This window comes from Phascolarctos cinereus, unplaced genomic scaffold, assembly GCF_003287225.1.
Source record: "Phascolarctos cinereus isolate Bilbo 61053 unplaced genomic scaffold, phaCin_HiC Scaffold_4;HRSCAF=312, whole genome shotgun sequence".
Taxonomy (NCBI): domain Eukaryota; kingdom Metazoa; phylum Chordata; class Mammalia; order Diprotodontia; family Phascolarctidae; genus Phascolarctos; species Phascolarctos cinereus.
This window is the reverse complement of record NW_027555847.1, coordinates 567,919,723-567,944,310: the sequence shown is the minus strand read 5'-3', so window position 1 is coordinate 567,944,310 and position 24,588 is coordinate 567,919,723. Positions and strand designations below refer to the sequence as shown.

Sequence of the window (24,588 nt, the reverse complement as noted above, 5' to 3'; positions counted from 1 at the left end):
TTAAGTAAAATTACTCCAGTAATGATTATTTTCAGTACTGAGATGAAATGCTCCGTCCAACCCCAAACTTAAAGGGATGCTAGTTTCCTCTAAGCATATCAAGAATGTTCTAGATGTAGTTTATGGGTTCAAGATACTTTTAGCACCAAAGAAAAACTACCTGCAACTATAGCAAAAAGGTAACTATTTATTGTAGATTATTCTTACATTATAAAGACCAAGAAATCATGAATCCTGACTACAAAACCCAAATGACCTATTGATCTATTTTAAATATTACCTGTTTTGTTAGCGATTAAATTTAGTAGCCAGGCCAAAGCATATTGCATTGTTAGAAATTAAAATCTTCAAGTTTTCAAGACTATTCTTAAAATTTTTTTTTGTTTTATGAAAAGTCTGTAACACAAATCTGAATGTTTCCCACTCTCATCTGAAACTCTAGAGCAGTGAGTTTCCAAACTGTTTTGATCATTCACTCCACGAGCAAAAAATTTTTGAGCATACACCCCGATATATGTGTTTACTTATAAATTATGTACAGCTACTACTGTACTATTTGTGTATATTACATAACTTACACAAAAATGTAAATTAAAGAAGGGCAAAATAATATTTGATCCTAGAGCAAATAAGGTTTTATTGTTGTTCAGTCATGTCCAACTCTTCATGACCCCATTGGGGGTTTCCTTGGCAAAGACACTGGAATGGTTTGCCATTTCCTTCTGAGGAAAATGAGGCAAACAAGTGTAAGAGACCTGCCCAGTGTCTGAGGCCAGATTTGAACTCAGAAAGATGAGTTTTCCTGACTCCAGGCCTGGCACTCTATTCACTGTGCCACCTAGCTGCCCTAATAAGGAGTCACTGGAACTTAAAAGGGAGTGACATGGATAGAACTGCACTTGAGGAACATGATTTTGGTAGCTGTGAGGAAGATGGAAAAGAGAAATTTGAGTCAGGGAAACCAATAGACTACTGTAATAACCAGGTGAGAGATGCTGAGGGCCTGAACCACGATGGTGTGTCTGTGTGGACAGCAGTGGTCTCTTGTGAGAGATACCATGGGGGTAAAAATAACATTTGGCATCTGATTGGATATGTGCATGAGAGTGGAGTCAATGATCATACTGAGGTTGTGAATCCAGGCAACTGGAATAATAGTGGTACTGCCCTTCATAGTAGTGAGGAAGCTTGGAAGAGTAATTTGAGAAGATGGAATGTGAAGACTTGCAATGCTGATTGCAACCCATCCATGCCTGCTCATCTTGTTCAACTCACCCTTTCACCAGAAACAAAAAGGTGCTATGAGGACAGTTCTAGAAAGTTAGACTTGATTCCTATTCGGTCAAGGGATGGGAGTCTTGCCTCTGCAGTTGCTATGGGCTGCCCAGTATAGTGGGACAGGGCAGGGCGAAGGCAATGTTGAGAGGTTAATGGGTGAAGGGAATGGTGGAGCTGTGTGGGAGACGGACCTATGATTGGCTATCATAAGGAGAGTGAGACTGAACCCATCTTCTCACTCCACCTTAATGGAGTGATCCCACAGCCTAGGGATCATGCCACAGTCCCAATTTTGGAGAACACTGCTCTAGAGTTTAGTTTTGTTATAAATAGCTATTACTACCAGTTCATTAGGGTTACAAGTTGAGGAATTAAAAATCTGGTTTTGGTTCCTTGGAAAAATGTATGCTGTTAGGCTACAGTTTATTAATAACAAAGTAGTAGGTATATAATAGGATATAGATAGGAAAGACTTGAGAAATAATAGATTACACAGCATTCAAGAAGGGGGTTTTGTGATCATTATTTGGAAAGTATAATAACTAACACCCAAAAATAACATTTGAACTTTGTTTTAAAAAGTACTTTTATTTTTCCTTTTCCTTATAACACTACCTTATAATTTAAAATGTCCAGATTTTACATTTGCTTTCAGAAAATTAAGTTTCCTCATAAAGTGAAGGGGAAAATTAAAGACTGAATTTGTTGCATGAGTGCATATGAATCATGATTTGTCTCACTCTCCTCCTCAGCTCCAAGACCCATCATTAGTCTGGCATTGTCATTTAAGGGCAAGTTTCATACTACATGTGAACATTCCCAGGCATAGTTATAAGTTGTACCTGTGTTTGTTTTTGAAAATACAAGTGAGAGAGAGGATAGCAGTTGGCTGACAGTAATACATAATTTGAATAAAAAGCAATAGGGGAAACTGATGCTTTACCACGAAAAAGAAAGCTCTTTCTACTGCTTCATAGATCTTGGCCTCTAGTGCTTTTTTTGAGCGCAAGAATTTTATTAACACTCATTAACCTAAATTTTTTTTCTCCAGTGAAACCAACAACAAAAGGCTTCCACATTCACAGACTGCTACAAATAAAGTTTAACAAGACTTAATTTTAAAATACATTCTAAAAGAGGGCCAAATTATTTTGTTGTAATGGAATCTCAGCATACATTTGTTGAAATTAACAGTCCTAGCTCATAGGATCCAAATTTTAAAAAAACAAACCCACAAAAGCAGATATCTAGCCTGAGTGAATTAGGAAGTGAAATGAAATGTTTTTAATCCCCAGAATCAGAGTTGGAAAGAACCTCAGAGGCCATTTTAGTGCAGCTCGTACTTCACCATGAAACCCCCTAACAACATGCACAGCTAGTGGTCAACCAGTCCATTTTGAAGACCAGAAATGACGTAGTGCCCATATCATGCACATATTATATTTTTACCTTGGTCTAGTTTCCTGGGTAATTTTATATATTGTTTGGGTGGGTATTTTTAGAGTTCAGAAGGGCTTTGTTAAGCTACATGCTTGAGGTGAGGAGGGCGTGTGAAAGGAGCTGAAGGGCTTCTGCTATCTTGCCGTCAATATGTATTTATTGAACAATAGTTCAGGGGTTGGGGTGCTGGTAATATAAGACACAGTCCCTGACCTCCAGGATTACAGAAGCCTTTAGCTGGAAGAGACCTTATAGACTATCTAGTTCAAATCCCCTTTACAACATCCCTGAGAAAACAGTTATCCAGCCTCTGCTTAAAAATATCTCCAAGCTAATGAGGTAGCCTTTTCTGAGGAAGTTCTTCATAATGAGATAAAATCTGCCTCTTCCACTCATTGGCGCCAGAATATAGTTTGTGGACAAGTCATAAAGGGATAAGCATGGTATAATAGGAAGGATGCTGGACTTGGGAGTCAGAAGAGAACTGGTGTTAAAATGCAGGTTCTCATAGTTACTTGGAAAATCACTTGACTTCTCTGAGTCTCAGTTTCCTCATCTGTAAAATGATGTTGGTAATACTTGCAATATCTACTTAAGGTAATTGTGAAGAAAGCATTTTGTGAGCCTTAACGTATTATATATCTGATGACTTTTGACAGTATATAATCAAGTGCTAAATTCTGAGGCACAGAATAAAAGTAGTACAGGAATTCGAAAATGTAGGTCACTGTGGACTAAGAATGATCAGGGAAAGTTTCAGAGAGGTAGCATTAGGATTTATTAAAGGATGGATATAGATAATTTGCAAAGAGGAAAGGACGTATCGCCTCTGTAAAATGGGACTGATACTTGTACTACTTATCTTACAGGGCTGCTCTAAGTAAGGCACTTTATATCCTGTAAAGAATTTTAAAAATGTACAAACATAAATGGAAGAAAGTATACCTTAAATAAATGGGGAAAAAAGGCCTTGAGCTAGTGAGTTGTAGAGGACAAATAAGGATGGACAGGAACAGAAAACATCTAAGGGTCTCAAAAAATCAAGAAGAGTTTAGATGTGATAGACAACAAGAAGCCACAGAAGATTCTTGAATAGAGGAATAGCATATTCAAAGTGGTATTTAAGAAAGTGGCTAGCAATTGTTTACAGTGTCTAGCTGCAGTAGAGTACTGGACCTGGAGTTAGGAAGACCTGAGTTCAAATCTAGTCTCACACACTTGCTAGCTGTGTGACCCTGGGCAAGTCACTTAACCCTATCTGCCTCAATTTCGTCATCTGTAAAATGAGCTGCAGAAAGAAATGGCCAACTACTCCAGCATCTTTGCCAAGAAAACCCCATGGAGAGTATAGTCCTGAAGAGTTGGACACAACTGAACAAGAATAGATAAGAACAGGTAAGTTCCTCAGACTTAGGGAACGAGGGAATAGTCAGCAAAAGAAATGAGTGGTAACAGTAGAACTAACAGAGTGGCAAAGAGGAGTTTCAAGGGAAGGAGAGTGGTCAGAATACATCAAAGATGTAAAAGAGGATGGGGACTGAGAAAAGATAATTTGATTGGGAAGGGGTAGATATCTTAGAGCAGTTCCAGTAGACTGATAAGTGAATGATAGCTTACAAGGTTTTTAAGAAGTAGACAGATGGTGGAGCAGCAGGTATAAAAAATGTTCAAGAAATTTAACAGCGAAATGAAGGAAATAAATAGAACGGAAACAATCACAGACTGTGACTCATATGCAAAGAACAACAAAAAAAAGCATTTGTACAGGATTGTTCATTGAACCAGATTTAAGAAGTGCTATTTCTTTAGGCTGTGGAAATTAACTTTGCTCTAGCTTTTGAAATTAGGTTTAGTTTATTTTAGTTGCAAGTAGAGCATAAGACCTTGATGACTGGTCCTAAACAAAGAACTGTGAGCATGGAGCTTGAGTATAAATCTGGCATATGCTTGGAAGTTGAATCATTTAAGTGGTCTTCAGTAAACTACTCCAACTCATACTGTCATTTAATATCCTTAAGCTGTGCCTCCTCTATCCCCCCATTTCATTTGTAGTTGGCTTCATTGGGTAGAATGCTAACGGTATGACAGCCTGTTCTCTACTTAATGGAGGCAATAAGAGCACCACAGGGTTGCAGAACAAGATAAAAAGCAGGCCCAGGTTCTTTTAGTCATAACAAGGTCACTTAATTATAAATAGAATGAGACATGAAATGCAAAGCCTTGTATTACATACAATTCTAATAATAAAGTGCACATGAGAGCAATTCAAGTGGAATAAAGCCTGTTCTCTTATGCATGGAGACCACCTGCTTGAAGTTTTCCATTCTGGATAATAGCAAACTAGCCAGCCACAATAAGTGCTTTGTGGAGTCTGTGTATACAAGTGTACCTCCACTTCTGACTAGAATAGCATGAGTAATTTATAAGAAAGCATTTGAAAAGTGCTACACAAATGTAAAACATTACCAGCAAAGTACTTTACACACTGTAGCTGCTCAATGAATGTTGCACTGAATTATGACTGCTTTTAAACAGTCCAGAACTAAATATAATCCAAATAAGTGTTGTTCTTGCCAATAGTTATTAAAAGACACATACCTTCAAAGTTTGTTACCAAATTAAGGGTTTGTAGTTACTATAATTTTAGTTAATCATCTCATCCAGCCCTTTCACTTTACAGATAAGGAAACTGAAGATCCAGATTAAATGACTTACCCAACATTACACAGCTAATTAGTATGAACTAGGATTAGAACCTAGGCTTCCTAAAACTTAAGTAAAGCATTCTTTTTAAGACCTTCTCCTTGTGTTAGTGAATTTGGTACCACACTATTGATTTTATGTTAAAGACTTTTGTACATGCAAAAATACCCAAGTTACCACTCATTCAAAAGTGAAAAATTACTTTTACACTAATAGTTCAAAGGATTCAATCCTAAATGGTACTAGTTTTGCAAGCGATCATTACAACATTTTTCTCCAGCTAAAAAAGAAGCTGCCTGGTAAAGGGTGCTGAAAGATTATGCCTGGCTCAATTTGGTCTGAAAGGAACATCTTAAAGAGTGATAGTATGTGATGAGTGGACTGGATCTTAATAATTCTAGACTAAATAATCTTCCACAGACCTTCCTTTACCTTTATGGAAATTTCAGTATCAAGTTTCTATTTAATACATATATCTGCCCATACCTCTGCTTGCTTGGCCATCCTTGATTAGAATTAAATGTAACTAACAAAAATTGCCAAATGAAATGGAAAATACTACAATAAATAGATGCCCCTTTAAAATGTATTCACCCCATTCAGATATTTTTCCTTTGTATACTTTGCCGTATCTGGTTTATGGTTTACAAACACTCAATAAATTATGTTGAGTATCTGAGAATGTATGCAAGTTGTATAATATTAAAAAAAAAAGAAATAAAAACTTCAGAACTGTAGTCTATGATATAGCATGGGTTAAGAACCTAGGTTGACATTGGAAAGGTCACCTCTCAGTTTACTCATTTGTAATATGGCCTATATGTCCTCTAAGGCAGAGGTGGCAAACACACGGTCCATACAATTTCAAGTGCAGCTTGAATCTGATTAAAAATGTAGTTCTTATCTGGTTGTAATGTGGTGGTGTATTAATAATAAAAAAAGAGAAATACACAAGTGTGGTTTTCTAAGTTAGTATGTAGCCTATAGGGATTTTTATGTATGGTTTGGTTGCCCCTGTTTGTATTAAGTTTGACCTCACTGTTCTAAGGTTAGGTAGAGCTTACATTTAAGGATTCTGTATTTTTCAGACAAATGATATTTGAAAACCATTTTAGGGGAGGTGGTGGCATAAAGGAGTATCTCTGGGAACAGGCTTTAAACATCTGATCAAGTACTGTTTTTCCATAATGGTAGGGGAGTCAAATATCTTGACTTAGTTACTATGTCTGTCGTACATGAAAAGCCAATTTTCAAAGACTCAGAATACAAACTTAGCACTAAAACCATGCTGAACATCATCTTTTTGTGATGGTCTTCACTTTGAACACTCTTTATGATCTCGTAGTAGCATCTCAAGGGTAGCACTAAGTCTTCAGTATGTACTGAACACCAAAAAATCTGGTTGAAATGTTGTTCTGGCTGTTCAGATTCCTGGGAAGTAGTTTTGTACCAGTAAGCTGCTCAAAGGTTTGATTCTGAGTTAATGTCAAAATATTCCTAAGCAGCTTCCACTTAAGCTCAGCAATTCTAGAATGCTTATCTATTATTACCAGAGTATCTTAAAGGGAGTGGCTCCAAACACTGTACTATAAAGGACAGACAATAAAATGAAGCCCAGAAAGGTGATAGTAATACTAACTCACATTTATATACTGCCTTAAGATTACAAAGTGCTTTCCTTCCGACACCCCTATGAGGTAGGTGGTGCAAGTATTATTGCAGTATTAGTACTAAATTGTTAAACAATACTAAAAAATATAACTTCCAATACAAGTAGGCTAACAGGCCACAGATTATTCTAAGCAGTAAAAAATAATTTTAAAAAACTATACAAATGTTATCTAATAAAGTTAACAGGGATTATAACGCATGATAATTTTTAGACATCAAGTAACATGTTGAGTCGGATTCAGCTTTAAAATGTAAAACGTCTTACCCTTCACCGAATTGAGCCCAAGCCTCAAGTTTTAAAAAATTTGATTTCATAATGCTGACAGGAGATTCAATCTAGCAAATAAAACCTAATGCTTTTAATTCATACTGATGGCAAGGTTTTTGTTGTTGTTTTAATACTCCTAGGTCGAAGCTGTACCAAGCAATTAATTTGGCTATGGGAGCTCATCCTTCATCTATCTAAATATGGGGAATACCTCAAGTAGAACTGGGAAGTTGTTAAATTTTAGCAAACATCTTGTTTTAGAACTAAAATAATGAATAAGCTGAATAAAAAATACTACATATGAAATGTATTAATCTATAAAATTATATGTATTTATATGTACACTGACACTACCTGTAGAGTTTATCTACCAGGGAGATTTCAGAGAAGGATGTCTTATTTCCAACTATTTTAAACACAGAAATCAATTTAGTTCTCTAAACATATGTGTAAGAAGATGCAATATCAAATGTGGTGTTGATTATGGCTATTATAATTCAATTAAACAAATATTAAGTATTTACTATGTGCAAGGCACTGTGCTAGGGGAGTTACACATTACCTATTTATGAACACTTGAGGTCTATTTAAACTTGGCAATAAGGGTAAGCGTAAATCCTCTCTGTGCCAGTAAAGTCATTGTATAAGATCATTACAAAAACTTTCCCATTTAATATCTGAAATATTTTTAGGTGTGATTCCCAAACATTTCCCCCTTAATATTAAAATATGCTCCCCCTTTATAAACCAAAGCCAATCATTTTGAAATTCGACATTTCTAACTTCTGAATTTAACTCTCACTAAAGCTCTGTCTTTCTTCTCTTTCTGCTACAGTGGCTTTTATTCCCACTCCTTATTCTTCTTCAGGCTTCAGTACTCTGAAAACCTACTTCCTTTTTCTCCCTAGGACAACAAATTGCAGGCAAACACCTTAGAAAATCACTTAACTGTATAAGAACATAACATGACAAACTTAAATATTCTGAGGATAATCTGTGCTTTACTGACACATTAATCCTCACATCCCTAGGGGATAGGAAAGGGTCAACTTCTTAATACCATTTTATATATGTGTGAAACCAAGATTTTCAAAAGCTATCATTAATCATAAAATCCACATTCAACACTTGGGTCTCAAACCACGGTCTGCAAATTAAGTAGATACACCCCAAACAAAACCCATCCAGATATTTACATTTTTAAAAGTTATTTTAAAAATAGGCTACTTGTTATTAAGTGTGCTTGAATATACCATGTGTGGAATTTAATTCCATTTATTGTACAGTTAGTTCCTGCTAAGTACTCACTGATATTGCTTGTCAAAAACCAAGCTATGTCTATTTTTTTTTATATTAAGTACCACAGTTTTAAAATAAACTATTGGTCTTCCACACCAAGATAATAGCCCAAACACTCTGAATTTTAGGAATGCTATGTTTATAGTACACCATCAAAACAGGTTTTTAGGAACATTAGTCCCTGCTTTAACCTGCTACAGGTATTATTCAAATGTCATTGGCTCAGATGTTCATTCTTGGCAGGTTAAATGCAGATTTCAAAAGAGGTAGGGGAGAAAAGAAAGAAAGGTAAAGGCAAGGTTTACCTTGCCTTCCATTTTTTCAAAGACATGTAGGAGAAAATGGCTTTGTGGCATGGAAAAAAGCCTTTTAAAAGTTTTTCCTTTACTCAAGTCTAACAAAAATGTCAATTTTGTTACAGGCCTTAACGACAACTTTCTAAATATCAATTATCTTCAAACCAAGACTCTTAAACATACAACACCTATGATGCCTGATATGTACAGAAGACTACAGCAAAACAGGGGAAAAAAAGGCCAAATAATATAGGAAGAGTTCAAAGAAAATTTTAGGAAGTTCAATTCTTAAATATTTCAATTTCTACTATCTAAAACAGACTTACTAAAAAAAAAGTCACATGCAAACTTCAAAAACACACACAAAAACTACTTACAAGGTTAGGGAAAAATTAACCAAAAATTTAGGGGAAAAATAAAATGAACCATTGAACTATGTCTACCTATAGAATATATAACGCAATATATAGATATATATAATTCAACTTATTCATTGGTATTCATACAGATTAATTACTTTGTCTGGCCTCAGTTTTCTCATCTGTAAAATGAGAAGGATGGCCTAGATGCTGTAGGTCTTTTTCAACTCTTTTATGAGTCTGCAGAAATTAAAATTTGGAACACATTTTTGATTTGTGCCCTACAGTTTTTGAGTTCCCACTTCACATAGAGCCTTGGAGGTTCATTTCTTCTACTCAAAATTGTAGAATAAGGAAATTTCTAGCCATGGTAGTTTCCATTAAGGGGAAGAAAGGAAAATCACCAATTCACAAATATTGAATAGAACTAAAATAATTCCAAAGCCACCTTTTGGATCAGACAGAACAATGACACACAACACAATAATTTAGCTCACACAAGTGTGCTATTTTCTTTTTGTTAAAAAACGAGGAAGGGTATGGAGAGTTGGAATTTATGTATCAAGTTCAGCACATAGTCTCATGCTTCACAATTTGCTGCTAGATCTCAGACTGATAGAAATTCATCTGGGTTCTTTGATCAATATAAGGAAGTTCTCCAATGTGCGTATTGTAGTAAACAGCAGCAAAATACCAAAACAAAATACTATATTGCTAAAAGCAGCTACTCCTGTTTGTGCCTTTAGAATACTAGTTGCAGATATAAAAAAACACCCAGAGAATTTGTGCCATCACTGCTGAATTAGTAGCTATTCTGAGGAACAGAGTAGCTAAATTATTTTCTGCTGTACAGTTCAAGGCATGATAGTAAAAACGAGAAACTTCTTATACAATAAGATTAGGCAATATTCATTACGTTTTCTGGAAAAAAAAAACTACAAATTTTCAAGTGGGGTACAGATATGCCAGCATTACATTTAGCACTCTAAAGGCACATTTCAGGTAGTACAACAATGATTCTGGTAAGACCAACTGCTTACACACACACACGCACACACACGGTTTTTAATGGTTTAAAAAAACCCAAATTTGTTACTTTAGAAAAAACATATGCAGTGCATTTTCAGCAATATTATCGCCACAGCTCTGATTACTCAGTCCAAACAGAAGTAGTAGTTTCCTCATATGTTGATATGGCTTCTCTGCACTAATTCCCATCAGGCCAAAAAATGTTAGGGCAGGTTTAGTAAAGACTGAATTGTTGCACAAATGAACATTTACTCATCAGATCCCACCGATCTCTTCTGTGCCCGTTTCCGGGGCAACCTCCTTGGAGAAGCTTTATCTGGAAGAGAGCAAGTATAAAGGTCACCTTAACCCACAGTCAAAACTGTATCAAATTCAAAATGCACATTTAAAAAGTCTACTTTTTCCTCCAACAGAAGATGATTGCTATTAATTTTCCAAAACAATGTATATGGCATAAAATAATGAAAGATAGCTGTTTAAATTTTAATTACTTGAAGTTGCTGCTACCAAAAAAAAACCAAACCTAAACCCTCCCCCATAAAATCATTTCAATAGGGTAGAAAAATGCACTCTTGGTTACCACCATGGCTAAAGAAACATATATTAACATTCTTAAACACTATCAACCATATTTTAATGCAAATACAAGTAAATAAAATCAACATATAAAGTTAAAAATGGACTGACCTTGCTTCTTAAAAAAGATTTCAAATTTATATCACTTGTAACAAATTAAATTTTCCTATTTTACCTCCTAATGGGAGGCAGCTAGGTAGCTCAATGGATAGAATGTTAGGCCTGGAGAAAGGAAGACCTAAGATCAAATTTGGCCTCAGACACTTAAATAGCTGTGTGACCTGGGGCTAGTCACTTAATCTGCTGAAGGAGGAAATGACACACCACTCCAACATGTTTGCTAAGGAAAAAACCATAGGTCCATGGGGTCATGAAGAGTTGGATACGACTGAACAACAATTTATCCAAAGCATGCTTTATCTTTAACAATTTCATCATGTAGTTGGAAATGGCAGGCAGGGTAAAAGAAACGGATTAACACTGTAAGAACTAAAAAAGGCAGCATGGTATAAGAACCAGCCTGGAAGCCAAAAAGCCATGGGTTCAGGGGTGGGGAACCTGCAGCCTTGAGGCCATATGTGGCCTTCTAGGTCCTTAAGTGCAGCTCTCTGACTGAATCAGCACACATGCATCTAAAAATACCCAGGTTATACAGGTATTTATTTGGTAACAGACACACACTGGTTAATATTAAGTCACAAAAAGGAAAATAAAGTATTAAATATAAGCATCAATATTCTTTATCATATAAAATAAATTCTCTAATATAGCATGGATGCAGAATGAGCTGCCAGTTAATCAAATATCTTGATGGACATCTATATGGTGAGACTATGAAGTAAGAAACTCACGTTTCTACATTATACACATGAAAACAGCTCATTTATAGACACATCTGACGTATATGATGCATGCCAAACATCAATGATGAATTTTCAAAAGAACTGGAATTAACAAAATACACTTAACACCACCACTCAAAAACCATAAAAAACCTGACTGCATCTTTGAGAAGGCTTTTCAGAATCCAGTACTGTCTGAATCATTATAAGGAATATAAATATCAATAAATTACAAATACATGACTGAGCTAGTTAAAATAAATTTCCAATTACTACAATGTTAACAAGTCAACTTTTACTGAATTTTAAATTATGTATTGCTTGCACATAATGACTCACCCCACACATGTATTATCTTATACTGTACACCCCTACTTACCTGGACCTAGGCCATGAGTGCTGGCTCCTATCATTCCCCAGCTAGTTGTATGATCTTTAACAGTCCCTTAACCTCACTTTAACCTCAGTTTCCTAATCTATACCACAAATAACACCTGCCCTATCACAGGGATTGTTGTTAAGGATCAAAAAAAAGACTATAATGTCAATTACTTTTCTTTACAGTTTCCTTATCTTACACACAAATGTAATAATCGACTATCTGGTTCCCCAGCTCACAAAAGACTAGAAGATAAAAATAAGAAGAGGGTATTAAACATAAGAAGAAATGGTTTAGCTAGAGCCTAAACCACAGCAGCAAGATGTCATCACTGATCAAATATAAAAAGAAATTGAGGAGGGCAAAGCTGTCTGTGTTCTGAACCCCTCAAAAACCCAAGAACATCTCTGCATCACAAAAATTCAGTATCCTTTGTTTAAAGAGGCAGGGAAATATACAACACATGTTGGAAAGCTTTCTATCAAGAGTTTAAAACAGAGATTAAATGGAACCTTTAAAAATATCCAGATCCCTCCTCCACTGTTCTACTAAGACAAGGGAAAAGAGCAACTAAGGGTTAAGCAACTAAGAGGGAAAAAATTAACATCCTTTTTGAGGTACAGAATTGTGACTTCTTTAATTTAGGAAATTCATGGTGAGAAAACTCCCCTTGCCAACACAATACAGATAGGAAACTGTTCTGCATCTTACAGTTGCCTACATTTATGTAGCTGCCTAGAGAGAGCAGTAAGAGTTTAAGTGACTTGCTCAGTGTCAAATAGCTAGTATGTGTCAGAGGCTGCACTTGAACCCAGCTCTTTAAACATTATGCCATGCTACCTTCTCCACCTACATATATGATGATATGAAAATTACTATGTCAGGAAAGTGACAGATTTTAGAAAGATTTTCAAAGGTCAGAATGTGAATTTTCCAGAAAACTCAGTTAACTAGAACATCCAAATCCCTAAGCAATTTAGTTAATGACAATTTATTGTATATATCTATGGCAGTGGGCTTTAAGCACAGACATCATACCACTTGCTGTTACAAACAACTAACAAAGTTGGGACAATTTACAAGGAGACATATAAGTTTAAAAGGTTTTAGGCTAATTTCACTAAAGGTGAAACATGATACCGGGATACAAAGCATTTGCTTGGTAGATAATCAGGCAATTTCCCCAAAGTTGCCCAAATTATCACTTTCGCTTTCATTAGTTGATCTCATCTCCCATCTAGCACAGGTACCCTAACCACCCTCTCTAATCCTTTCCTCCAGTCCACAAGGAACCCTCTCCCCTAAGGTTAATCATTCTACTTGTACCCTAGATTCCATCCCTTTGCAATTCTTAAGAAAGTTGGCTTGCATGCACACTGATCTCTCTAGCATCTTCAATCACTCCCACGGCTTCTTTCCTTCTGCCTTTAATAGGCACAAGGTACAAAGGTCTCTCTGTTCAAAAAGAAAAATTTGACAAATGGGCAACACCCTAAGTCAAGAACATATAAACCTACATTGAAAGCCAAACCCAAACCCAAAAAAATATAAGGACCAAGATATGGTGGAAAGCATTTAGGAGAGAATAAGGTGAGAAACACAAGGATATTTGTGGTATATACTATAGATCACACAGTCAAATTAAGAATATAGGTCACTTGGGCAGCTAGGTGGCACAGTGGATAGAGCACTGGCCCTGGAGTCAGGAGGACCCAAGTTCAAATCTGTTCTGACCAGACACTTGACACTTCCTAGCTGTGTGACCTGGGCAAGTCACTTAACCCCACTGCCTAGCCAAAAAAACAAAAAAACCCAAAACATAGGTAACCAACTTAGGACACAAAACAGGCAGAATGGTAAAAGGGAACCTTCAAATACCTGACCATATGCTAGATAAACCATTCTGTTAAGAGAAAAAAGGATAAATTCTTGATTTGTTTTGCTTCCATTTTTGACTAAAAAGAAACTACCAAATAAATGGTCTAAGGGGAAAGAACTGTAACAAAAAGAGCCCATGCTACCTTTGGAGTTCCTAATAGCCTAGGAAACAGCCACTGGATTGTATCAGATATGTACCACAGACTTTAGAAAGGTAGATTTTATTTGTCATTAAAAATCTAGATTTATAGTGGCAGCTAGGTGGCGCAGTGCATAGAGCACTGGCCCTGAAGTCAGGACGACCTGAGTTCCATCTGGCCTCAGACCAAACACTTGACACTAGCTGTGTGACCCTAGGCAAATCACTTAAACTCCCTTAAAAAAAATCTAGATTTAACACCCTCCCCCCAAAAGAAAAAATTTCCATATACAAAGAAGAATAGGATATCAGAAACCATGACTATTACATATCACTTGCTATTTAAAAAAAAAACCATAATAAACTCAGCATGTTTTTTTTATGGTTATATATTAGAAAGGTAGATTTTTTTTTTAAGTTCAAGGAAAAGCTAGGTATACGCACAAGGTCAAAGATTCTGCAATTCAACAGGGAAACAGGAGGCTCTCTAAACTGAAATCCTGACAGACAACAGAATCACAAATAATTTCAATTCAAAAAAAAGGGAAGAGGAGAATGTATGTAAAGAAAACAAAGTAATTGAACAGGAGGCTCTCCATGAACTAAGATTTAAAAGGAATGCATACAAGCAATAGATGAAAGGGCCCTTAAATAGATGTATATTAAAAAATAGTGTAAAAACAGGTAAAAGTCCAGAATGGGCAGAGACTTGTGGAAAAAACTTCAAAGAGATTAAAAAAACAAAACAATCATGACACCTACATTTAGAGTTAAGAATGGCCAAAAAAAGATAAACCCATTATGAAAATTCAGTTCAAAAATTATTTATTAAGCACCTACTATATACACAGCTCTGTACTAAGTCACAGACAAAGCAGTCTTAAATCACAGAATCATGGAGTTGGAATGGACCTCAGAAAACATCACAGCAATACCATACCTGAACAAACATCTACTTTATGACTTTCCCAAATCTTTACAATTAAATTTGTGTTCTTGGAGCCAAAGTCTAATCACTCTTCCTCATGACAAACAGAAAATTTCATGTCCTTCCCTACCCGCCCCCCTCCCTCCCAGTTTTCTTTTCTTTAGGCACTCAGTTCTCCCACACCAAATGAAAACAAACACTGTTTAATTATAATGACTGAGCTCTTCCCCCAAGAAAGGTTGAGAAAATGTATTCCTCTCTCCATTCTTTGAAAAGATTAAGAGGGGGCCAGGGTGGATGGGGAAACATTTATATACTGTCTAGCTTGGTGCTGTTTTTTTCCTTCTAGTCATGAAGTATAGTTCAACGGCTAAGGATGTGGAAAGGGACATATGCAGAACTCATTTCATTCAAATGAACTTATAATGATATGGTCTTGAGACCTTTCATCAATTCTGTCTATCCTCCACGCTTCCTATAAAGTGACTAGAAATGAACACAATACTTCAGATGTGGTCTGAACATGTCATTGTACAGTGTTATCACCTCTTTCTTCCTAAATATTACACTTCTCACAATACGATCTAAAATACTATTAGCTTTTATGGTTGTCATATCATACTATTTATTCATATGAAGCTTGCAACCTACTATTTTCCCCAGATTTTTTTGGTGAGGTCTTTGAATCCAAGCATAAGATTTTACATTCATCTCCATTACACTTAGCCCAACTTTTTCTAGTCTGCTGAAATCTTTCTGCACTCTGACAGACACTCCTACCACTATTTCTTAGAGGACTACTATACCATGTTTTTGTATTCATCTTCCATTACCTAATCTTGCTTTTATCTTCCGAACAGGTCTTTTTAAAAGCGAAACTGTCCACTTATAGACAAATCACTTTGAAATGCTTAAGAACTCAGACCAATGTAATAACACGAGACCTGAGGAATGACGAGGAACCCACCTCCTAACAAAGAGGGAAAAGGTGATGCAGAATGGACATATATTTTTGGGAAATGGTCAATGCAAGAATTTGTTTGTTATTGGTTTTATTTCCATAAAGTTTGTTCTGATAGAGTACTAACCTGATGCTTTCTGAAGTTCATTCCAACTATGATTCTGTGAATTGAGACTACTTTCTCTACAGAGCCTTGTACATAGTAGGTGCTTAATAAAATAGTGTCTACTTGTACATATTGTTACTCACAACAACCAGACTATTACAACCTTTCCCCCCTCTCATTTGTATTACTGCAATGGACTTCTAATAGGTCTACCTCCCTCAAGCATCTCCCTACTTCAATCCAACTTCTACTCTGTGGAACTGATTTTCCTAAACCATGGCTTTTATCATTTAACTCCACCACACAATAAACTCCAAAAACAACTTATTACTTCCAGGGTTAAATATAAACTCTTCTGCCTTCACAACCTAGTTCCAACCTACATTTTCCAGCTTTATTACACATCACTTCCCTTCATGCTCTCTTGGCATTACATCTCCTACTTCTCTGCCATCACCTATTCCCGAATGTAATTGCTTCTCCTGTTGGGTCCCTTAAGTTTTCTTGAAAACTCAGCTCAAGCATCCCATTTGACATGGTCATTTACACTTTAGGAAGATCAATCTGACAACTAAATGGGGGACAGACTGGAGTTGTAAGAGATTTGAGGCAGGGAGAATAACCTGCAGGCTACTGCAATAGTACAGATGTGAGGTGATGAAGGCCTGTACCAGGTTGGTGGCAATGCCAGAGAAGAGAAAGGGATGTAGATGAGACATACTAAGAAGGAAGAACTGGCAAACCTTGGCAACAGATTAGATTTGAGGGATTAAAAGAGAGAGTGAGCAGTCAAAGATGACACCTATATTGTGAGTTTAAGTGATTAGAACAGCAGTACTCTTGACACTAATAAGGAAGTTAGGAATGTCTATGGGACATCCAATTCAAGATATCTAATAAATAGCTGGAGAATTGAGTCTGGAGTTCAAGAGAGAGGTAAGGGCTGTACAAATAGATCTGACAATCATCTGCATACAGAAGGTACCTGAATCTATGGGAACTGATGAGATGAAGTGAGAGGAAAAAGGAAGAAGGCACAAGAAAACCTTAGGGAACACACATGGTTAACACATGTATATATACTTTTGTATATGCTTACATGTGCGTATTTTGTCTCCTGAAATAATGTCAACGCTTTAATTGCACTGTTTCTTTTTGGTCTTTGTATTCCCAGAGCCTAGCACAATATCTGGCATTTGATGTGAACTTAATAAATATTAGACTAATTGATTCCTCATCAGAAATTCTTCTCTGTGTATTTGTTCTTGAGCTTGACCCATTCTTCCTCCACTAATTTTTCTCTGAACCCTGTTTTTCCAAAATGCGTGCCAATGCATGCCAGACTATGATTGGTTTTCCTCTTCTGTATAAAAAATTCTAAGATGAAGGGCTTACTTCTCTTAAGGCTCCCAACATTTCTACTTCAGGAATCAATTCCTCCTTGCTTTTCAGACACAGGTCCAGAACAGTACTTCCCTCAATTTCCTCTAGGCTACCAAGGACATCCTAATCATAAGAGATTGTGAGTATATTGGAAGTAACACCTAGACTGAGAGACAGAAAGATCCAAGTTGTACCAGTACACATAATCTAGTAAAATGTTCCGAGCTTCAATTTTCTTAACTGTTACCAGGAAAGTATATATGGAGTTGTTGTGAAGAAAGCTCTTTGCAAATCATAAAAGTACTTTATAAATGTGAACCATTATCATGGCAAGCAAACAATTTATTACACCTTTAAATATGTTGCTCAACCAGCTACTCATCCACTAACTATAAATATAGTAGTACTATTTCTATTTCTTCTGTTAAAGAGAAAAATCTCTAAGCTAGAAAGTATAGGACTAATATCATTAACTGAAGTTCAAAATAGGCAGTGTATCTAGTTGCTTTAAATGAGTTCAAGTCTCTAGGTGAAGCCTGCACAAACTGTGGCCTGCCAAAGGATTTTGGGTGGCCCACATGCCACAGGTTGTACAGGCCTGCTCAAGGTCCAGATGATCCCACAGTACTGAAAAAACTGCCAGTTCTCACCAGTCAGCCAAGAGAGGTACTCAATGAAGAAAATGGAAAATGGGTTTACAGACTCCTGAAGCCCAAAGATGAGAAAATGTTTTATTTTTCAAAAAGTTAGAAGTGACTTTCAGAAACTAGAGCCTCATGAACTTGACCATGAACCCAGACACAATTCTAGAATATATTAAACAAATGGTTGAACAACTTACAAATAGAAGCAATGATCACTAGGAGCCAGCATGGATTTACTAAAAACAACTCTTGTCAAACTAGTTTCATTTGCCTTTTTTTTTTTAAGGGTTACTAACTAGCAGATGTTGAGCAATGGAATGATGCTAACCTGAAAGAATCCTCTAGTATAGAGCTGTCAAACACACAACCACACTCCTAAGTGCAGCTGAACCAGATTAAGATGTAATTGGGAAACATTTAACAAAATAAATAAAAACATAATAAGACAGATAACATTACATTTTAAAACTAAGTTAATATTTGGCCCTGAAAAATACTAAAATACAGATTAATGGTCCCCGTTTTATCTGAGTTTGATACTATTTGCTATGGTGGATTGTTGCAACAATCCCTCCTAAGCCCCGTTCTGTTATACAATGGCAAAAAACTGTTAAGCCATGTGAAAGGAAGAGAATTTTTTAAAATAGTGTATTCTAAGCTTGGGTTGGAAGGAATACATAAATCCATGAAGGCAGAAAAGGAAAGGTTGAGAATAAGTCTAATTAGTCTAGTCTGAGTCCTAGAAGGGAATAGGATGAGATAAGGTCAGAAATAAAACTGGAGCCAGAATGTTGAGGGCTTTGAATGTTAGGCTAAGGAGTCTGTATTTTAGCCTACTGGTAATGGGGAAACAGATTGAAGATTTCTAAGGAACATAATTAGATCTGTATATCAGAAAGATTACCCTGGCAGCTGTGTGAAAGATAGATTTCTGCACACTGCCTGGCACATGTGTGGACTGATTGACAGACTGAGGAATGGAGAAGCCTTGCATTAAGGAGACCAATTTTTAAAGCTATAAAAGTCTGGTGGAAATAAAGATCTGAACCAGAGTGGCAGCATGAATGGAAAGGAGATGGAAGCATGTTGTTCTAGATAATCTAACGTCTCTTTCAGCTCTAATGCTAATTTATGAGTCTACAAGATATTTTAGAGGTTGAATCAACAGGGGCGGTACCTGATCTGATATAAGAGGATGAGGGAAAAAGAAAACCATAGATAACTCACAGCTTAAGAACCTGGAAAACCTAGAAATATGATGGTACCATGAATAGAAACACCAAAGCTAAGAGAGAAGGGAAGCTGGTGAAAGTGGGAGTAAAGAGAAGAGTTATGCTAAATTGGAAGTGGAGGACATCCAGGTGAAATTACAATCCCAGACACCTGGAAATGCATGTTGGAAGTTTAGGAAAGAGACTATGGCTGTCCTGATGTGTGAAGTCACAGAAGCAAATAAGATCACCAAAGACATCTGCATTTGGGGAGTTTAAAGTGGACATAAAAAACCAAAAAACTGTTCCTCTTAAAAAAATTTTTTTAGAGGGTCCAGTTAAATAAATTGATTATGGCTGCAGTTTAAAACAACAATTGTGTTTTAAAATATCAGATTCAGATTTCCAATGGAAAACACATTTTAAAAAAAACCTCACTTCTGTTCTTTCCTCCATACCATCTTAACCCTTCTGAGATTTAAAAGACCAATTTTGTTTTTTTCTTTTCATCTTCCTTCTCAATCAATGGACCTGAAGAAGTGACAGCTCAAACTAAAGTTACTGAGCTGCTTAAAACTAAAGTGATGGGAAAAAAACCCCAAAAACCTAGGTTATTTTTGAATATAAAAGCTACTTGGTATCTATTTATATTTCATTGTTAGAGAAAAGAACTTTTCACCTTCAAAAAAGTTAAAAGATATAAATGTATAGGTAACTATTATCTTTGTCAGTTAATAAACATTTATTAAGTGCCTACTATGTGCCAGAGAGCACTGTGATAAGCATCAGAGACACAAAGAGGCAAAAGACAGTCCTTGCTCTCAAGGAGCTCACAATCTAATGTGAGAGAAAACATGCAAATAACTACTTATAAACAAGCTATATATAGGATAAATAGGAAAAACCAACACAGGGCAAGTACTAGAATTAAGAAGGATTGGTAAAGGCTTCCTGTAGAAGGTGTAGAAAGCCTGTGTCACTGAGTGTGATGAAAAAAGAAGACTAGAAGAGTATGGGATAGGTGGCCTATGTTATGACAAGCTCTGAAAGTTAAATAGAGGATTTTATCTTGATTTTGGGGGTAATGGAGCCGCTGGCGTTTGTTGAGTATGACGATGATTGATAAAGGACCAGATTAAAATTATTTTCTTTCTTCCTACTGAAAGTCAAACTATGGTCATTTAATCAAATTTCTCTTAAGAACTATAATGCTGAAAACGGAACATGATCATTAACTGGTATTCCATAACTAGCTCAAATGATGTGTTGCTATCCAAGAAAAGTTCCCATTACTACCAAGCATCATCAACAAAGTTTAATTGCCTCACCTCTTCTACTCTGCACTGAAGCAACAGGAAAGAAAAGAGATAGGAAAAGATTAGGAATATAAAAAAGAGTTCACACACATCTTAAATATAAAATTAAAGACAGATTCTTTAAAAAAAATTAACCTAAAAGTAAAAACAGATGTTTAGTTTTCAGACAAATTTGTGTGTTATTCATGTAAAAAGAGTTAGTACTTTTCCTTTCCTCATCTAGTAAAACCACAGACCCTGACTACTCAATGTTTATTATGGGGTTTATTTTGGTGGAAAGGGAGTTATAAGAAGAGATGTGACTGTTTACCATTTTCATGGAGAAAGCAGAGCATTTAATCAACCTTTAAAATATACTAGATTGTATACAAGACATCTGAGAACTGTAGATGGGAAGAGATGACTTTTAAATGACATTTATTTCTTTAGTAAGTTTTCTTTAGAAAAGAATTATGAAGACATTTATGTCAGCCTCAAATTTCTCAAGTACTTCCCCCAGTAAAATGTTTATGCATACTTACTGATTTGATTCAAAGTCTCTTGGGGAATCCAACTCATATCAACATCATTTTGGTTCGATGTACCCATTTCTACTTTCTGGGCTGGTCTTTTTCTCTAAAAATACACAAATAATTTTAGGTATATCAGTACTTAAGTAAGATTTTATTACAATTATAATAACCAACAATAATTAAAGGTTAGATTTCTATTTTATTACAAGAATCTAAGAAATACTTAATAGTCTTCAATTTCAATTAAAGTAGAGCACGCAAAAAAAATTTTTTTTCATATAATTAAGATGTCACAAGGGGTCAGGTTATTATTAACTCAATATTTAAGTGATTTTCAAGGCTATAAGTATCTAGAAGAGAGCATATGCAATTTCTTACCTTCCTAGATTCTAGAAGCTGATGAAGCCCAACAACGACTAGTAGCCCAAGTCCAGCAAGGAACATATACATAAAGATTCTTATTTCAAGAAAGGGGGAAAAAAAAGCAGAAGGAATTACCATAAATGAAGATGATTGCTATTATAGTTTTGATACATGCCATAAATCCTCTAAATAACCTTATGAATAAGGAATGGAATTTTAAAGGATTCAATTAAATTAGGAGCCAGTTATGTAATACATACTGGCTGTGTGATCCTGGACAAATCCCTCAGTGTCCCCAGACATCCCCAACTGTCCAAACCTCTAAATTGCAAGAGTTTACAATCTGCATAGGCAGAGAGTTTCCCCATACAGGGAGTCATCTATACCAATGAAATCACAAGTCTGGTTTAAAAAAAAAAAGGGGCATTATAAGGACTTGGTAAATTATTTTATGCCATGTTTAGAAGTTATAAATGAATAAATAAATATAAATTACAATGTAAAGTGAAGAAAAGTACCTCACAAAACATGGCAAATTAAAGAAACCCATAGTAGAACAGCTGTGGTAGACATTGCCAATCATTATATGCATTCTCTGCTGAAATACTAAGCATTCTTAGAGATTAAGTCCCAAAACATTTTTCTATAGTAATATTACAAGGGGAAAACTCAGAGACTCAACTGAGCACTCTGAATTTGTCTATGCACACATGACATGCTGCCTCTACCATTTCAGGAATGACATGGCCACCTGAGAAACATATTTAGGAAGCAACAAATCTTAGAGTTTTACCCTAACTGCTCATCAGAAGAGGATGCATGGTGCAACAAAAAGATTACTGGATTCACTGTGGCTCTTCATTTACTACTAGGGTGACACTGGACAAGTCACTTCAATGTCACTTTTCTGCAACTCAGTTTATTCTTCTGTAAAATAATGAAGTTGGGCTAGATGACCTCCAAGATCCCTCCCAGCTTTAAATCTATAATCCTATCATCTATTTTATCACAACTTTCTCTTACGTTTCTCCATCCAGCCCATCTTCTCTTTCAATAATTGTAACTGTTTGATTGAAGACAGCATCTTGGAATACATTGCCCTACAAAAACACAAAAATTAGAAATTTGGTGAAATGATTAAAGTTTCAAAGAGATTTTAAAATCCACTTAACTCATGTTAGATGACCATTCAGCATTCTCATAACTGATGAGGCCAATATGTGTAGCCAGCAAGATCGATGCAAGCACATTTTTAAAGTATAAACCATTGGTTTAAAATTACCACCACTTGGCAAAGAATTGGAAATGGAGGGGATGCCCATCAATTGGGGAACGGTTAAACAAGTTGTGGTTTGACTGCGATGGAATGCTATTGTGCTACAAGAAATGATGAACAGGATGCTGTCAGAAAAACCTGGAAAGACTTACATGAACTGATGCAAAGTGAAATGAGTAGAAACAGGAGAACATTGTACACAGTAACAGCAATATTGTAAGATGATCAACTATGAATGACTTGTCTTGGATCACTGTATTACTGAGAACAGCTAACTCTATGAAAAAAACTATTCGTTCCCAGAGAAAGAAATGATGGGACTCTGAATACAGATCAAAGCATATTTTTTTTGCTTTATTTTTCTTGGATTTTTATGGGAGGTGTGTGTCTGTTTTCTCTTGCAGCATGAATAATATGGAAATACGTTTTGCATGCTACACATGTATAGCCTATATCAAACTGCTTGCCTTCTCAATGAGGGAGATGGGGAAGGAGAGAATTTAGAATTCAAAATTTTAAAAACAAATGTTAAAAATTGTTTTTACATGTAATTGAGGAAAAACAATATACTAATTAAAAAATAAAAATAAATTTAAAAATTAAATTAAATTAAATTACCACCACTGAAAATCACCACTACAATGTGGTATCTGTCCTCCATATCACTTACAATACAGATGTTTATATCACTGCTAACACTGCCTCTTTAGGAACCAAAGTAAAGGGAGAATGAAGGAATGGGAGGGGGACCACTAGTGAAAAGAAGAGATGCCAAATTAAAAACAAAAAAAAACTATGCCAGAACAACACTTTTATCAGATTTATTTCTTCCCCTTTTAGGCAGAGAGAAAAATAAAGAAGGGTTAGTAGCAGCAGACCGCTCTAGAAAGTGGGAAAGAAAATCCAAATTAATCTTCTAAATAGCAACAGATTAGAAACAAATTGCTTTGAAACAAATCATTAGAATAATGGATAATAGTAATAATAATAATAGATAACAGAATTATCCATTAGATAATAGAATAATGAGAATACAGGACAATAATAATCTTTAGTGGAAATAATGTTAGCCATATGAGAAACCTGGTTCTGTCACCAGGTTACACGCATCTAAAATCACTGTCCTTTCTAACAAGAATACCATCAAACCTTGCTTAACAGAATTGACTCAGGCAAAATTATGTTATAGGGGACTCATGGGTCTAGGACTAGCTATGGTCAACACCAACCATTTGATTCCTGATTTCCTCTCAGGCAACTGGGCAAATGATACTACTGTTGGATTTTGCTTATCATTTTATTAATATTACTAAAAAATGATACTAGTTGGGGTAACTTTATAGAGGGTATACTTCTACTTCCTTGTATTTAACTCATACTCAATTCAGAAACATAAAAGCTATTTAAATGTCTTTAAAAATCTATTAACAAAGATGATTTAATGACTACTTATCACTAAAACACTGTACCTAAAGGTTTTAATCTGACATTATCTGCAACAGTCCTCTATACTATACATAAAAGTATTTTCCAATCAGCAAAAGTCTCAAAGGAGAAAAAATATTTTTACATGATTATCTGTACTGGAGGTCTTTAAACTGGATAGAAACTGTATCTGTAGGTTGGATATCATGCTATTCTGTAACTTTATAGGTGAAAAGATAAGTGGCATTAAATTCTAAATGTCTCATTAAACACTGTAAGATACCTGTTTATTTTTAAAGGTTACAC

General features: G+C 35.6%; 1 protein-coding gene across 2 annotated transcripts in view; it reads right to left on the bottom strand.

The window, feature by feature from the left end:
• Window positions 1–24,588, bottom strand: part of SSR1 (signal sequence receptor subunit 1) — a 48,155-nt gene that overhangs the window by 14,006 nt on the left and 9,561 nt on the right. Inside the window, exons 5-8 of one of the 2 annotated variants that reach the window (XM_021009877.2) lie at window positions 22,605–22,681; window positions 21,597–21,675; window positions 21,228–21,321; window positions 10,596–10,659 (exon numbers count right to left, since the gene is read on the bottom strand). In XM_021009877.2, the coding sequence (XP_020865536.1) occupies window positions 10,596–10,659; window positions 21,228–21,321; window positions 21,597–21,675; window positions 22,605–22,681 (314 nt within the window). Of the gene's footprint in view, window positions 1–1,846; window positions 10,660–21,227; window positions 21,322–21,596; window positions 21,676–22,604; window positions 22,682–24,588 lie in introns of those variants that run through there. The other variant, XM_021009878.2, reaches the window with a different exon arrangement.